Raw genomic sequence first — 17,298 nt, 5'->3', positions numbered from 1 at the left:
TACCAAACATGAAGGGTGTAGCACTTGTGGTTACAGAGTTATGGAAAAATATGTATATTTGAGGTCAAAGGTCACCGAGGCCACTTGACATTTTGTCAAAAAAATTGTTTTGCTAAGTTATCCCTATATACCAAAAATCAGACCTCTAGCTCTATTGGCTCGCTCAAAATTAGATATGCACATAATTAATGAGGTACAATATGTGGCGTCATAAGGTGTCCCATCATACCATACATGAAGGCTGAAGCACTTGTGGTTACTGAGTTATGGACAAATATGTATATTTGAGGTCAAAGGTCACCGAGGTCACGTGACATTTTGTCAAAAAAATTGTATTGCTAAGTTATCCCTATATACCAAAAATCAGACCTCTAGCTCTATTGGCTCGCTCAAAATTAGATATGTGCATAATTAATGAGGTACAAATCCGAGATATATGCGTGAACGGATGGACTCACGGATGGACGAACAGACGGACATGACCCAATCTATAAGCTCACTGGACTTCATCCGTGGGGACTAAAAATTGTGTCACTGCATCCTTTTTGCAATATGAATACGATGAGAAACTAAATTTTTATTTTTCGTGGCCTTATACATGGGAGTCTATGGAGATCTGCCTTATACATGGGAGTCTATGGACGTGTAAACTAAAAATATGCAAATTTCACCACGATTTGCCCAAATTTGGGAGGAAAGGTCACTCCTATGCACTTCCATACCAAGTTTCAAATCAATCGGACTTATGGTTTCAGAGCAGGAGATTTTTTGACCAAAAATGGGAGAAAATTACAAAAAAATTCATGAAAAATAGCAAGTCCAAGATACTGACCCAAGATGTGCACAATCATTTCATGTCAGCCCAAAGTACTTACATGCTAATATTTCATGTAATCTGCTCAGTGGTTATTGAGTTTTTTCAATTTGACTGTTTTTACATTTTTTCACTTAATTTGCATATTTTTGGCAATGACAACTTCATTTGAACAAAATCTCATCTACAGCCCATCATCCATGTACACACCAAATATCAAGATGAAATGTACAGCGGTTTTGGAGTTTTTGATGTTGACGGACAGACATACAGACATACAGACATACAGACACACAGACATACAGACATACAGACATACATACATACAGACATTTCCCTAGCCTATAAGAATAGCTTCCCTTGCCATATATACATATGGCTATGGGAGCTAAAAAGCTGATACAACATATGTCGGTCACAAGTCTTGGTATCGTATACTGGATGCCATAATTGCAATCCTTTGTACTCATTCATTGAAAAATAAAGTTCCTGGTATATTTTTTGTTGTTGTTGACCGAGAATGCATATCTTACAATCACTTTTCTGTGTACTTGTAATCTTAACTGCTAGTATCTTCACTATCAAGAAGGATTTTTGAATTATTCAAGTGCTAAATTCTTCAATTGTGTGAATTTTCAGAGATTATGCTAGGCCAAGTATCTGATCACATAATATTTTCTTCAGCCGAGGAAAGATTTTTGAGTCAGTAATGTTCAAAATCACCTGTAGAGGGCACACTGTTTGTGAAAATGGTTGAATTACAGCAAGGTGTGACACCGTGACTGGTTTAATAGGCAATGCTTGTCTTGTATTTTCCATACACTGCAGTTTGGATTATGCTACTAAAAATCAATTTTATATAATGATTATATACCCTTCTGTAGAGAAGAGAAACAATTCTGTCACATTATTTTCTCTTTCACCGGCTGATTGAACATTGTTATTAACTCCACACACCCTACTGAGCAGTCACATGCATTGACCTTTCAACCCGTGTCCTTGTTCTAAGGTCAAACTTCATCAGTGACCTTGATTGACCTGTTGTTGGCCATTACACACTAAGTCAATTCATACAGTCACTGACAATCAAAAGTCCAACGGAAATGTAAATCACCACAGCATTCATCGGTTAATATTGAATATGCCAGCTCTGGCATCATTCTATCCTTTCTTCATTCTCCTGAGCAAGCTAACAAACAAACAAACAAACAAACAAATAGACTATCTATATGTTATTCTTTCAATAAACTGGTCTGCTACACATCAGCAATCTTAATTTTTTTGACTCAGAAACCATCTCAATAGAAAACTGCAGAATGAATATCGGTCAACAGATTCACATGTTCAATTTTCATAAATACAGCCTCCCCTTTCTCTCACACACATTGTCTCACTAAATTTACTCTTGGTACAGAGATTCATCATGATCAATACAAATCAAAATGGTGTCAGACTCCTTGATTATTCCATTGTAACATTATTTTAAATAAATGAGAAGCAAGGAATTCAAGACAAAATTATTCCTCCTTCTCCTACACATTACATTTCGATGTAACACTGTTAATTCTGAATTAACAGACTTCAGCACTTGGCCGTACCTCCCCCTCCAAACTGTTTCATGGTGCAGTCTTGCAATTGTCTTTGCATGGGAGCTCATACTCTAATCAAAATGTCTACAGGAATTTGGAATGGTTTGGAGATGTCATAGCCACAACACAGACATTCAACTGAACAATATTCCATTGGGTAAGGAGGGAATGAACCTGGTGTTTGTAAAAGCAGCAAGGAACATTTGTCCGAGTTCCAGAAATGCCTTTCATATCACCTTGTTTTGGGAACAACTGACTACTGGAGGCCAACCAACCCCAGGCAACCAACAACACTGTGCCCCAGGTATTGTTGCATATTAATCAGTTTTATATTGACCATGACTAATTAATTTTACATCCATATCAGCAAGTGATACTGTGACAGCAATCTAAGTGGGTGGTCCAACTTAGCCTGAGCCACTCACAGCACAGGCTGCCAGTGGGTGTTCCCCCTTGTGTCATCACTCCCCATCAATTAGCGGCTGCCATCTACCTGTCACTGTTATGTAACTGAGGGAGGTACTGCAATTCACTGGGACAGCCCACACAGCCTCATCATCCCACAGGTTGTAAGTTTATTAATGATTCTATTTATATCCAACAGTGCGACTTCTAGTTATGAATGAACCCTACCAAAGGTATTTTGATCTCTAAACAACACAAGGTCAAAAAACAAGGAGTTTACAGTCCCTGTAAAGATTACTTTCTGTCTGTATATGATTCTGATTTATGATATCATATTCAATTCTAAGAATGAAATTCATAAAAAAAACAATCATTTTGTGGTGGCAAATATTTGTACACAAATTAAATTGATGTACGACTATTTGCCATTTTCTAGCTTAACACAAGGTCACATGACAGCACCTTAGCGCGGTGTAAAATCATGAATTTTTCAATGCTTTCCTGAACTGACGTACCCCCAGAATGTGTGGCATGAATATAGCAAATAAATTTCGCCAATCTTCCACCTTATTGCTGAAAGTATTTCAGAAATGTGTGCACACACAAATTTTCCAAATCTATCACAAACGCTTACTCTATAATAAACACTGTTTGTTGTTGTCATCCCATGTAAAAATAAAGAACTTACAATTTAGATTTACCAAAAAATGATGAGATTTTGGTAGCATATAAACATTTCCAAGTAGTCCGATGAGCTCAATAATTCAACAGCAGTCTCTACATTACATATTCACATCACATCATTTGCTTTCAATTCTATTGAAAGTGAAACGTTTGCTCTAGAAATAAGACTGTATGTCAACAAGCAATTACAGTGCAATGCGAGATATTTTTGTACACTCAAAATATCAACCCTTTGAGTGCTGTAATTTTTTGCTACAAAATTTTTGTGCATCATTCTACCGCATTTTATGATTTTTTCTGTAATTGGTTTGATAATTATTTTGGACCAAATGGGCAGCACTTTTCATGGGCTAGAATTTGTGATCAAAATTTCTGGGATAATTTTATAAAAATATTTGACCTGCAAAAATTTGTTTGGGTTATATTTTATAAAGACCACAAAAATAGACTTTGACACTCAAAGGCTTAAGAGCTTTAATGACTGCTTAATTAATGATTGTAATACTTGTAATGGGGATTCTATTAATTTTTATATAATAAATTTATCATTCTTCTTTTAAAAGGTCTAACAAAATCTGTTTGCCACTGAGACAAACATTTGCACGTAGACACAGACTTCAGACTCGGAGGATACCATGAGGTCAAACGCAGGGTTCACACCAGGGATATAGCAATTCACCCTGTCTCAGCTATGATGGGCTGATCCAAATGGCTTTGATGGTTGTGCAGGAACATTGCACTTGGAGAAAGAGGGTAAGAAAAGGGGGAGGGGGGGGGGAGCTTAAAGCAATTTTTTTTTTTCAACTGTGACTGGCATATTTACTTGTAAGAAATCAGATACAGGGTAATCAAACTGAAAATGTAAAGGCTAGGCTAAGGCTGAGGAAACTGCTATGCACAAAACCCAGCTGATAGAGGGATATTGCAAGAGATAGTAACACAACCAAATGACCAAATTTGTTTATAATAATGGATTTTTATCCATTTATGTCGAGTCAAATGAGATTAAGCCCTACTTATTGTCTTGTTAGAATCTCACAGTGCATTTTCAACCCAATGCAAATTTCAACAGATTTTTTTATATACACAAAACCATACAAATTACATGTACCTCTCCCCTCTTCTCCTCCAACACCTTTCTGTCCTTTTTCACCTTTTAATGCCTTTCCTGCTATACTGGTATTCAAAAACAATTTCTACATCTAGTAATTCAAGTAGAATTATTTTTCATTGCATTTCCCGACAGTGAGATAAGTGTCAATTTATCAAACAAACACGATGGTTGTACCCCATTTTTTTTTTAATCAAGGTTTTATAACAGAATGATACATGTACATGAGTCTTCCACACATTAACCCTTTTCCTGCCAAGTCCATATTACACCACCAGGTCAAGATGATTAAAATTAATGAAACACAACGTATTCCATATGATTTATTTTAACATAATACTGTACATTTGAAGGCTGTTGAAACATAATACTGTAAACTGATTTTTTTTGGACAAAAGATGCTATAACATACCAAGCTAAGCGGGTGAAAATACGTCATGTTTTGCCTCAATACCGCTTTTTACTGACTTGGCTGATGGGGAAGTAATACAGTTATTACTGTCTGGCAGGAAAAGGGTTAACCCTAAAGTTTTACCTGCCAGACAGTATCACTTCCCCATCTGCCGAGTCAGTAAAATGTAGTATTGAGCCAAAATCATAGGCATTTTCACCCACTTGGCTTTGAATGTTGTAGCAGCTTTAGTCTACAAAAATCATGTTTACAGTATCTCTGTTGTCGAGGACCTTCAAATCTTAATTTTTTTGTTAAAATGTACCATATTGGGACATGTTTTGCTTCACTAGTTTTCACCAACTTGACCTGATGGTGAAATATGAACTTGGCAGGAAAAGGGTTAATATTTGTTCAAACTACCTATGGCTCTAGATACAAGTTTTCTGATGGTAAATATTTTCACGTCTTGGTTGCTATTGAATCACTCTCCTGCTGTTTTGTCGTCTTTAGAACAGATTTTTTAAACCTCGTCAGCCATTTTCAAAATCATGTTCTCAGACAGTTACTTGTTCTTTTTACAGATTTTCTGGAACAACCAATTCTGATCAGTCATAGGGCACGATGGAAATATACCATCCTGTTTGAGCTGGTACTTTCGCAAGAAAAATTGACAGAAAAACGAATCAAAATCTGCTGACTGGATCATTTTTATTTTATACGTCCAATGAAACTGTTTTCTACAGCTGGCGTTTTTTGGATATGTGATCAACAATTACACTTTTAAAAGGAATGAAATAGAAATGATAAAGTTGACTGTCAAACAAAATTTATGGCAAGTGTTTTAGATGAACTTCCCCCTGAATATAGTATTTTCTGAATTTTTTTTTTTGCAACAATATTTTAATTTTGTTGCTTTTTACAAAATATAACCCATAGGCGCACGACGAATTTTAAAATCCCTTGTCTGTAATTGAATGGTGAAACTTGCATTTTATTAACAACTGTGCAAACAGAAATCATGCGGACAGCTTTTGAGACATACTGTGAGCAGCGCCCAGAACACAGCTGTGGCCGCTCGGCTATCTTGTACACATTACTCTAAAAGTACGAAACTATTGGGAAAATAATTTAAATAAAATCCATAAAACAAAACGTTGTTGGCAACCCTGGGGATTCAAACTTCTCTGTGTTGTCGCATGCGTGGTATTAAATCGATCGACTGGGTTCTTGAAACACAAAACTGCACCGGCCACGTAATTGCTGGTAAGTCGCTAAATTTTACCTCCGGACAACTCCCGTGACACCGCCATTTTGAAGGCTCCCAAATCAGTACGAATATTGGCTTAAAAGGAAAGTATGCGCATGCGTCAACTTCAAGCTGCACACTGTGAAAATGGCACTGGCATGGGACTTGTCCGTAAAAAAACATTGCGCTAATTATCAGCGTAGATAGGGCCGATGTTGACTTTACAAGTTAGGAAGCCGATCGATCGATTTGTGTAAGTATTCCCTTGATTAAATTGAAGTTTGAATCTCGAGGATGGCCAATATCCGTTAATTTTATCTAATTTAAAAATTTATTTTCCAAATACTTTCGTACCTTTAGAGTAATGTATACAAGACAGCCGAGCGACCACAGCCGTGTTTTTGGGCGCTGCTCACTGTATGTCTCAAAAGCTGCTTGCATGATTTCCGTTCGTACAGTTATCAATAAAATGCATGTTTCAACATTAAAATTGTAGAAAAGTGATTTTAAAATTCGCCGTTTCTATAAAGTTAGTAACGTTAACAGTAGAGCTGAGCGGCCACAGCCGTGCACGGGGCACTGTTCACTGTATGTCTCAATAGCTGCCCGCACGATTTCCGTTTGCACAGATTTTAATAAAATGCATGTTTCAACATTAAAATTACAGACAAGTGATTTCAAAAGACGTCGTGCGCCTGTGATATAACCTAGATAAATTTTTTTCAGATGCAGGCAATTTCTTTCATATTTTCGAAAAATTTCAATTAAGAAATGCAGCCTAGAAAATATATCATCCATTTGGTCCAAAACTATCACAAAAATTCCTAAAAATTGTGTAAATGTTGCAGTAAAATTTTGGCAGTAAAAATGACAGAATTCAAAGGGTTGAGCAATAACTCAAGCAAGGCAGTTTCTAAAACTGAGATGGATCATAACTAATGCTTGTAAACTGATTACATTAATAAAACACAGCCTGCTACATGAACACATGGATGTTACTGAACCACAGTATTATCCAATCAGAACGCAAAACAGATTTAATTTGCCAACATTTCTGCCGAGATCCATTTATCACTATGGTAACTAGTAGTTGGCTATTGTCTATCACTGACATCCGGTGCATTCAGTCGCCAGCGATAGCGTCACTCCTGGATTCAAAACGTTATTGCTGTCTGAACTAGCTATCAACACTGTAGCAACTGTGTTCCTCTCCGGGACAAAATTTGTACAAAATACATGTGTAAAAATCCACATAAATATTTACATGTTAACTACACAAGAAAGCATGTTTTGACTCAGACAAGAAAGTCAAACCATATACAGAGGTTTACTCAACTGTCTATGCTGCTGAATCATGGGTTGGAATTAGCGGTATAATCAAAATATGTGCAACATAGCTGAGAGCATCAAAGTCTACCGGAAAAATATCATAATCTCGTTCTAGGGTTGATACTGAGAGTTAAAGACCCTTGCTTTGTCAGATTACAAACACTGTGTCAATATCAATAAAATAAAGCCTTTGGCTTGAATTTTCTGAAGGTAATGCTGTAGCCATTCAGTTCTTGAAGCCCCAATTTCTCTGTGTTAGCATTCAGCCCTTTGCAGCCCCATTTCTCTCCGTTTAAGTCTACTCTCTTCATTTGACCATGATAGGATTCTACCAAATGCTGAGGGGAGGCCAGCAGAGAGAAAACTTGAATGGTTAAAGTTGAGTTAAACATGAAATCCATTTCAACGTACAGTTGTGTATGATGCATTTTTCTCAAAACTGATTTAATTAATTATTAATTATTGTAAGGTAGATACACTTTATATTATCGAAATCTATCATCGATCACAATTAATTCAAATTCAAATTTCACAAACATTATTTTATTAATATGGAAGCTGTCCTCAGAATATAAATCTGGTAGGGGATTGTTTTCATAAATCTGTTGAGTCAGCAAGTTCAAAGGTCAATCTTTCTTTCCTGGGTCAAAGGTTTTCTCTCAATGATAACATTTTCAGTAATCCTTGATTTTAGCAGATACAGAGAAGGTTTTGGCCACATTAAAAATTGTGTGTTTTCTTTCTTGGGTAAAGCATGTCTGTGATTTGAGTCATAAATGAACCACGACTGTCCACTATCCGGTATTTTTCTATCATTTTTTCATTGCATTACTGCAAAACTGTGGAAAGTGAAACAAGCTGGGTCACATAGGCTGTTTTGGACATTTATGCGGGCATCACAAAAACTGCTAACAAAAGCTTAAATTTCACATTTAAAGCTAGTATATTTCACACAAAATGGAAAGAAGTGCTTAGAAACTCGTCTGAAGATCTCTGATATATGCTTCTCCAAAAATAGTATTCCATTGGTCGGAAAGAATCTGGAAGTATCTTAAGCCATACAAGGAGTCAAGAATGCCAAATATTGGCAGTGGAGTGAGGTTTGACAACCCATGTCCGTGATATACATTAGTGTTCCTTCCAAGGGTTGGGTAGATGGTTGGGCAGGCCCTGCTGCGCCATATCAGACGTATTCTGATAGGATTGCATTGATATGTTCTGAGGGGAACACCTCAGTAAATTTGACTTCGAAATCGTAAAAAGGGGGTACCGACCTAAATAAAAACACTGTTACATTTTGCCCACACCATGAGTGACTTCCTGCAACTTAGTGCAAATCCTTAGTACGCATACATGTACCTTAATTTTCTACCAAAAAAATCAAAGGCAGCTGTGTTTCTGATTTACAAAAACTTTGATCCAAATTTTCAATTCAGCATCTGTATATTACAAGGATAGTAGCACAACAGAAATGAAATAAATTATTGCAATGTGTGTTGCATATGTTTGTTTTAGAGAGGGTGGTTTCATATCGGATGTGGTCAGCGCTTGTCTCTATAGATTGATTTGAACCATCAAATTCCTAATTTTATCCAGTTTATGCTGATACTTCAAACACTGAAGACTGAAACTACGCTGCCTTTCAAAATTTACAATAAGCGATTTGGCAAAAACTATGTATTAATGTAATGTATTATTAACCCCTCTTTTTTCCTTTCCCTGATGCATTCATAGCCTCTGTTATGTGTTGTGCTAAAACATTATGCAAATGTACCTGAAAACAACAAAGTTTGGCCTTAGCATTTTATTTGCTGTGGTTTACATAATCGGTTAATTGAACCCTCTTTTAATTGGTTTGCTCAAAACAATGCATAGGAGAAGACATTCGAGCCCCAGATAGCTCCGTGTGTAAAATTGCAAACTTCTAGGGCTTCCGATCTGGTGACCAAGATTCCATGAAATGCCCAGGCCAACGCAAAAACAGCTCGTACGTGCCCTGGATGCTCTCAACAGCACGCTGGCCACACATTTCGCGGACTTTGCTGTTTCAAACACGGGCAAGTTAGGCCGGCGCTAATTGATTTCGAACACGCGTGGAAATTTAACAAGTTACAATAGTAACTGTGAACTTTAGGTAATCATAATTGAAAAAGTCTATTGTTCCTCACACTGCATAATATTCGATCACCATTGTACTATTCATGAAAACTAAAAAAAAATAATTGAACACATGAACACACTCGGTAATATTAGTAATATGTTGTTTATACCACTGTACTTCGCGTATGTTCTACCTTCATCAACGTGCTACCGGCACTGAAAATTCCGTGATTTTCACGATCGGAAAATTACCGCGAATACAGCAGAGCCTCATGTTCGGTTCCACTTCTCTGATGAACGATTTAGAAATTCGAGAGATGGGTCGAATGATTAGCGAGCGAACGATTTCATGGTTCCTGTCGCAAACCGAAGCGTAACGGAGGGCTTCGCCGTGTCAAAGTCGGCATCACAAACAGAAGCGGCAGGGTACGTGACCGGCAGTTTATTCAAAGTATACATTCACAACGCAACACAACACTGCCTTGCAACGCTGTGTGTCCACCCATCGCCATATTGGATACATCGCCACTCACTTCGCTACAAATTCCCGCGAATTAGCGCCCGATTTCGCTGGCAACATTGGGCCAAAATTACGCGATCGGGACTTCGATGAATCGCGGAACGCCTTTGTGACGTTCATGCGTTTCAAGGCAAAGTAGATCCTGTTACGATTTGTTAGCTACGCGTTTGCAAATGTGTGAAAATCACACACAACCGACGCTTGTCGTCGACGCAACAAAGCACAAAAGCTTTCAGTTCGAATCTGGAGCAGCAGCGCGTTTGTGGGGAGTGTTGTGCGAGGCGATCCGATCCGTCGGGCTTGAAGGCGTCAAATCTGAGTTGATATCGGCATTTGGATACGATCAGACCATATGGAAAACAGCCGTAATAAATCTGACAGCGTCTAACACCTACAAATGTCATCTATATACACAAACGAGAGGGCCGAACTAAAACAAGAACGATCTATTCCATTTTGAATTATGTCCGCTTCAAGCCCAGATCGATTTCAGCTTGGGGCATGACAGACAATCCCGTTTCCCATCACCCCAGTAGTTCGGAGGGTATTTTAACCCCACTCAAAAATAACCAAAGAAGCTGGCTAAAGTGTTAAATGAAAAGGTTTGACTTAGCCGCGTATGCTGGCTCGCTGTCCCTAAATAATTCGTGGTTGTGGGGTTTAGGCGACATTGACTGACATCTTACCTTATCTGTCACTCTTCGTCAACGGACGCTGCCGCTTTTTGGCGGCCGTCAATTTACAACAACGGCCCCCAAGTGATTGACACCTATCACGTGATAACTTTGAATAATGTACGAATTATTCAACAGTGGGTGGGATTTTGGCCTGTTCTATTATCGCAAGATGGTGGAGAGAGCCTACAAGGAAATTTACCCGTGACAGGGTCGAACGGAAAGCGAGTTTCTGATAGCTAAATGAAATATAAACGCAATTTAATGAAGTTTTCTTTGTAATTAGAGCAATTATAAATTCTGAACACCTTTTAAAAATCCCGAGCTGCCGTAAGCCTCCCCTCTCAGGGAAAGCGCTCTACCTTTAACTTTCTTGAATGGAATTTTCCTATAGGTCATCGGTTTCCTGCTTACGTCACATGTATATTATCTTTATTGTCTCTCATCACAGAAAAGCCGAACAAATGTTTGGTGAAATTAGTAGGCAGGACTTGTTGGATGATAAAATAATAGAAATCGGCGATCACAGAGAAAACAGATTACACTAGATGAAAATCACCATTCGTGGTTTGTTATCAAATTCGCAGACCTTGGCAACCGAGTTCTGCTATCTCAGGCCGGTTTTTATCCCTCACAGTTCGCTGGTTTTGCCGGCAGAGTACAAAAAGGAGTCAAGTAAACAATATACTATTGTTTAACTCTAACGGGCATCTTTTCATCACTTCCATAATTTTCCCTCCATGGATGGGTGGATCTATCATAAATTAATTTTTATTTCGGGAAGAAAATTTGACAGTTAAGTTTATTTATGGCGAAAACAATAGCGAGTGTGTGGCGTCTTAAAAATAGCATGTGTCTAGTGGGTGGAGATATCACAGTCAATGGCCGTTGACGACAAGGCGAGTACCAACTCACACGTTGTGAGCGATTAGGTTGGGATAATAGGACGAGTAGTGCAGGTCAACACGATAATCACGCTCAGGTCACCCCGACTCTAGCGTGCATCGCCGTTCACATTTGCGGTGGCGACTACGGTGAGAGGCGAATCGATTGGCACCACAGTCCGGCGCAGTAGTGTAATATGCCTGACCATGGACGTACTGGCCGTTCAGTGCAAGTGGACGTGGCATGGAATAGCATCTACTCCGGTCCGAACGGGTGTGTCTGACCGTGAGACCGAGAGAAATTTGTAATTTCGGTGGGCCGAGGGGAAACAGAAACGTTTTCCAACACGGTCACTCAACCAGCTCAACGCATTTATTTATTAATGTTTGTTTACATCTGAATTGTTGTTGTTGTTGTTGTTATAACAGGTTTAACTCCGAAAATGGTATAAATTCATGCCTATTGTTCAAATGAGACTACCCTTGCACCATCTCCCTTGTACAGTTGACTGACTGAGGCATTGTGAGTATGATGTGTTTGGCCAAGGAGGTACAAGGAAAACCTATCTGGCAGGGGGGAAAGCTTGAGGCACAGACAAACTACGAATAAATAGTCGAAGAAATAATGATATTTAAGAAAAGCATAATTAGAAACATTAATATTATCAATAAAATAGTTTTGGTATTGCATCTTGGTTGAGCTTTGTATATCTGTCCATCAATACTTGATAGAGTATTGGAATGTTCTTATACCAAAATGGACAACCGGTATTGAGTCAAGTACATTTCATATAGGTTTTGTGAATTCTATCAAGTATTGCTGCACAAAAATGACGCACAACCCGTATGCAATATACTACAGATACCAGTATTTTTTAAACAACTTATTCCCAGCGCCCATGCTTGGGGTTGCACAGTGGCAGTTTTGCACCCAACAATTGTTATGTTTGTTCTAAAACGATTTACCCTCTTCAACCAAGAAAGAGAGAGATAGCGAGAGAGAGAGAGAGAGAGAGAGAGAGAGAGAGGGGGGGGGGGGGAAACAGTTGATTTATTATAAACATACTATATATTCAATATTGTCAGTTCCTGAGAATCCCCTCCCCTGGATGACTGAGGTGGAATTAAATGTACCTGTAAATAAAATATTCTGTTTGGAAACCAGATTTTAATTGTCAGCGGTTAACCGGTTAATTTATTGCCGTACTGACTATGCACATGCTATACTAATCAAACACAGCTGTAAGGCCTGTCTAAATTTTCATCCACTACCTTCAATCACTGTTTCTAGAGGGACTGTGGCCTGGCTTCTATAGAAATCACACTTTTCAAGAGAAAACACGTACAGTAGAGTTGTACCTACCTTTGTGCAAGGGGCACCTGCACAGTGTACATACCATTGCGTTTTTATCATTCACACTGTTGACCAACGGATTGTTGTTGGTAGAGTGTAGCCTTTTAACCCACATTGTTGCCTTGAGCATGATTTTGACCCATTCAGTTTGTAGAAGATCTTGAGTTTTGTCACCGGTGTAGTTGTGCCTAGACTTTTGATCCCTAATTTTATGGAAAATTGTAGTTTGTGTTTTGTAACAAATTTTAAACTGTTCAGGGTAGAACCATACCCAATGGGGGGGGGGTCAGTACGTGCTTTGAAGCAGCCTCCATCCCTTTGCACTGATTAAACGCTGGAATGGAAGAGAAAGATTTTTGGTGCGTGTGAAACAAAAACCATGAACTGTTTAAAGTTTCCTGATAAACTGTTGGTCAGGGCTTGAGCTGAAGAAAATGAAAAAAAATGAAAAAGCTGCATCACTTTAGCCAAATTTTTGTGGGCTTACTGATAGCATTTCTACCATGTATGCTACAATCGGACTGAAATCAGATGTATCAACAAAGATGGCATCGGCATCCTCATGACTTAAACAGTAACAAGCCAAGAAAAAGTTGAAATATTGCCATTTCTACATCTGATGGAATGTTGTGCTTTACAGCCCGCAAGATTTGGGAATTCTTGGCCACAGTTATTTGAAAAATCACATGGATAGCCTTCAACTGTTACAGCAATATGGAAGAAAAGTACATCTTGTTAAAAACAGAAATATAGACACACAGAAAACAGATGGCAATATCACATTCATATAAATCTGTCATTTATTCACAGAGGCAGTAGAATCTTTATATTAACAGATTTTCTCAGGTCACTACCTACCTGTTTTTGCACAGGAAAGTACTACTGTAAAATAAAACAAGACAAAAATATTATCCAACACACAAAATAGAAGAAAAATCATATCAAAACACCGACATATCAACTTATACACAATGTCTTCAATCTGACGATGGAGGCGATATTTGTTGTATGTCTCATCTCTCTTACTCGTTTGCTACTTCTTTATTATCTTTCAAAAAGGTCAAAATTTATTGTTGGAAACAACTGCATCAGACCTACATGAAAGAGCTAGCGTTTACAGAATAGAAAACTCAAAATAGAAAACTACTTTGATTTAAACATTGCCAATAACTGAAGATACAGCTACATGTTTTATGCTTTGGTACATTCAATTTTTTTGGCATTTCAGGAGAGAACAGTCTGAACACACCTTTCCAAATTTTACATCAATGTCTATTCCTTCGAAAAACCCTAAATATCCTATGATGATTCAAACTTAGAAGAAACACTGCGAACTTCAGGATCTTTTCACCACCAAAACACCGAAGGGCTACAAACAGAAAAATAAGTTCTCTCAATGGAAAAACATGTATGAAAAAGTCAGAACGATAAAGGACCTCATTGGTCTGTTAAGGCATATCACCTCATAACATTATTTCTTTCACCGACGTACAACAATTCAATAATGGCTCTTTGAGATCAACTCTATACTGCTTTTGAACACACATAAGCAATCCCAAGTTTATTTTCTTAACCTTCATTTTAATGCACAAATATTTTGTGATTTTTCTGTAAACACTTGAAAAATTGGTAATTGCTGACACCCAAGGGGGGAAAGTGATTTGAAAAATTTAAAACAATGCTTAGTGAGGTGACAATAATATCAGAAGAAAAATACCAGCTCTTCATTGCTTGCTAATTCACAGCTGAAAGCATGTTTTCAATTTTAGACCTTTCTATCAGAATTCCATCATCTCTGTATGGAAGCTTTTACAGTAATAAATGTAAGTCAGATACTCTTTCCTTGGTTAAACTATCCCTATACTGCTGGAAAGAAAAGGAGAAACATTTCTCCTTGAGACAGAGAAGTCGAATGGCATTTTCTTTCCTGAATATGGGGGAAATAATGTTCACATGTAGAACCACGTCTGCAAACACTGAGATCCCCATTGCAAAGTATATGAGTCCAAGCCGGCCCATTATGTGGAAAAATTTGAACTTACCCTATGTATTCAAAGGCGAATTTACTTTGTCCATTTTTCAAGATTCATACCTCCTCCTCTAACACTGAAACAAATGGTTTTTGACCCTTGGTAAAAGGGTTACAAAAGTTTCGCCAGCCAATTTATTTTCCTTAAATTACCAATATATATGTTAGAGATTGTTCAGCACAGAGACTGGGAATATTATGTTGCTCACAACACATTGAAATTTGGAGATCAATACCTCAGCCCTGATACCATGGTCAGAATCAAAGGCTAACATGGTCTGAAATACATTTATTAGAAGTCTTTTGTCAGGTCAGAAAATTTCTCAAGGTCATGTATGTATGCATATAAGGTGACACCTACTTAAATTGAATCAGGAACTTGTTAATTGAGGGTGCTGTTTTTGAGGCTCATGTCATGTACATTTTTTGTGGAAAAAGTATGAGGCTTACGTTCACGTATGTAGATATTCAAATTTTAGACCGCCACTCTCTCAATATCTGAAAACCTATCCCATGGTTTAAACATTGGGTTTTACACAACACAGAGATTAAAAGGACTTATGAACACATTTGTGCACATTTGTGAAGGAATGTAATAAAGTGTGACCATACATTTGCTGTGGTTTACTCAATTGCCCGTTCCAGGAGCATACAGAGTTCGCTAAAAGAAAAAACTAACTCTATTTTATTACAAGTCACTCTCTGTTCATCCACTATCATGAGGACAGCTGTTTCTTTCTGTTTGCTATTGCCGCAGCCAATCTCGCTTTCTCATTGTCGGCCTCCTTCTTCTTGGCCAGGTTTTCCATCCGTCTCTTCTCACGCATCTTCTGTGCCATCAGTTTCCTGTCCTCTGCTGTCTTTGTCTTGGGTGCATTGTCCGAAGTCTGAGGCACAGCGTTTGAAGTGTGTGCATTAGGCATAGTGTTATCATTAGGTCCAGCACCCTTCGTAGCTTTGAAATTGCTTCTCTGTTCATTTCCAGCGTCAAGCTTCCTCTTTCTCTTCTTGACTTTGACTATTGGGAATGGCGTCGTCAGTGGCGGTTCATTCCTATCGTCGGCAGTTTCAATGGCTTCCTTGTACTCCTGGTTTTTCTCCGGATCGTATCTATCTTCCGTCGGAAAGAGTTTCTCATAGTGCTCAATGTGTTCAGGTTCATTCATCTTCTGGGAGGAATAATCAAAATCTAACACTGCAAGAGAAAATCAAAATTGAAAACGATTTTTTCATCCGTGATGCAAGTAGTTATTTAGCTAATGTGACTTTATGAAACTCCTGTGACAAGTACTATGATTGAATGAAATATTTTTAAGTCACAGTAAATCAAAGTTGCCACAGTTCGGCATATGAACAACCATCAAATGTACAGCCAGATTTCCCTGTAATAATGAACATTGCATGGATTTCTATGTAAAAATAAGGCCTTTATAAAAACTTAATCACATATCTGGCGTGACGACAGACTATAGGTAGTGATATTCAGAGAAAGCATTGTGTTGTCGTATGAAGCTAGCTCAAACGAAAACACAAAAGGTCAAAGGGGAGTTCGTTTGATCAGTTTCATATAACTCATCAGCTGCTAAATCACTTGATGAGGAGTTTCCATTTCATGTACTCGTATTGCAGTTCTATAGCCCACACCAGTGTCCCATCAGACGTATATGTCCATGCACTCGATCGACCACATTCTCCATTGCGAAACCTACTGAATCATGTTCATTCGTGAACGGTCATGACAGGGACACAAAGTATGGCTGGAGCGGTGTTTGTGACTAAGAACGAAAGATGGGGTGAAGTGACTGAAATCTGCTGTACTCTGAAACGTCGATGGCTGAAATACAGAATATGACATCTGACTTTGTGTGATCCATGGTGTGATGTGACAATACGAAACAAGGACGCACAATGCGGCACATGGCTTCTCAATGTGCTATTTGTTTTCTTTGTAACCGTTATAAAACAAGCCCCGGTACTTTTCCCACTTGAAATGTTAAAATGGCGTCACACAAATATGAGCAAACATGTAGAATAAAACCAATTACCTTCGACATTGACTTGAAACTTCCAAGATTTTGCTGTTGTCCGCAAGGTATTGTTTTTAGGGCTTCCCAGCTGGCTCGAGAACCTTCTCTAACGGAATACATGATTGGTTATCGACGAAG

The 17,298-nt window shown here is 38.2% G+C and overlaps 2 protein-coding genes across 5 annotated transcripts in view; both read right to left on the bottom strand.

Annotated features, from left to right (window-relative positions):
- LOC139127273 (homeobox protein PKNOX2-like) overlaps nt 1-10,976 on the bottom strand; it is a 29,045-nt gene extending 18,069 nt beyond the window's left edge. For all 4 annotated transcript variants that reach the window (XM_070693186.1, XM_070693184.1, XM_070693185.1 and 1 more), the window contains exon 1: nt 10,879-10,976. The gene's annotated coding sequence lies outside the window, so the exon portion shown is untranslated. The remainder of the gene's footprint in view (nt 1-10,878) is intronic.
- A 4,514-nt stretch (nt 10,977-15,490) lies between these two features.
- On the bottom strand, nt 15,491-17,298 carry LOC139127323 (uncharacterized). Its single transcript, XM_070693241.1, has 2 exons — nt 17,179-17,298; nt 15,491-16,328 (listed from the first exon to the last, which is right to left on the bottom strand). The coding sequence occupies exon 2, from the start codon at nt 16,297-16,299 to the stop codon at nt 15,850-15,852; it is 450 nt and encodes a 149-aa protein (XP_070549342.1). The 5' UTR covers nt 16,300-16,328; nt 17,179-17,298; the 3' UTR covers nt 15,491-15,849.

The sequence above is a fragment of the Ptychodera flava genome, unplaced genomic scaffold (assembly GCF_041260155.1).
Source record: "Ptychodera flava strain L36383 unplaced genomic scaffold, AS_Pfla_20210202 Scaffold_30__1_contigs__length_3116999_pilon, whole genome shotgun sequence".
Taxonomy (NCBI): Eukaryota; Metazoa; Hemichordata; class Enteropneusta; family Ptychoderidae; genus Ptychodera; species Ptychodera flava.
This window is presented reverse-complemented; position numbering and strand designations above follow the sequence as displayed.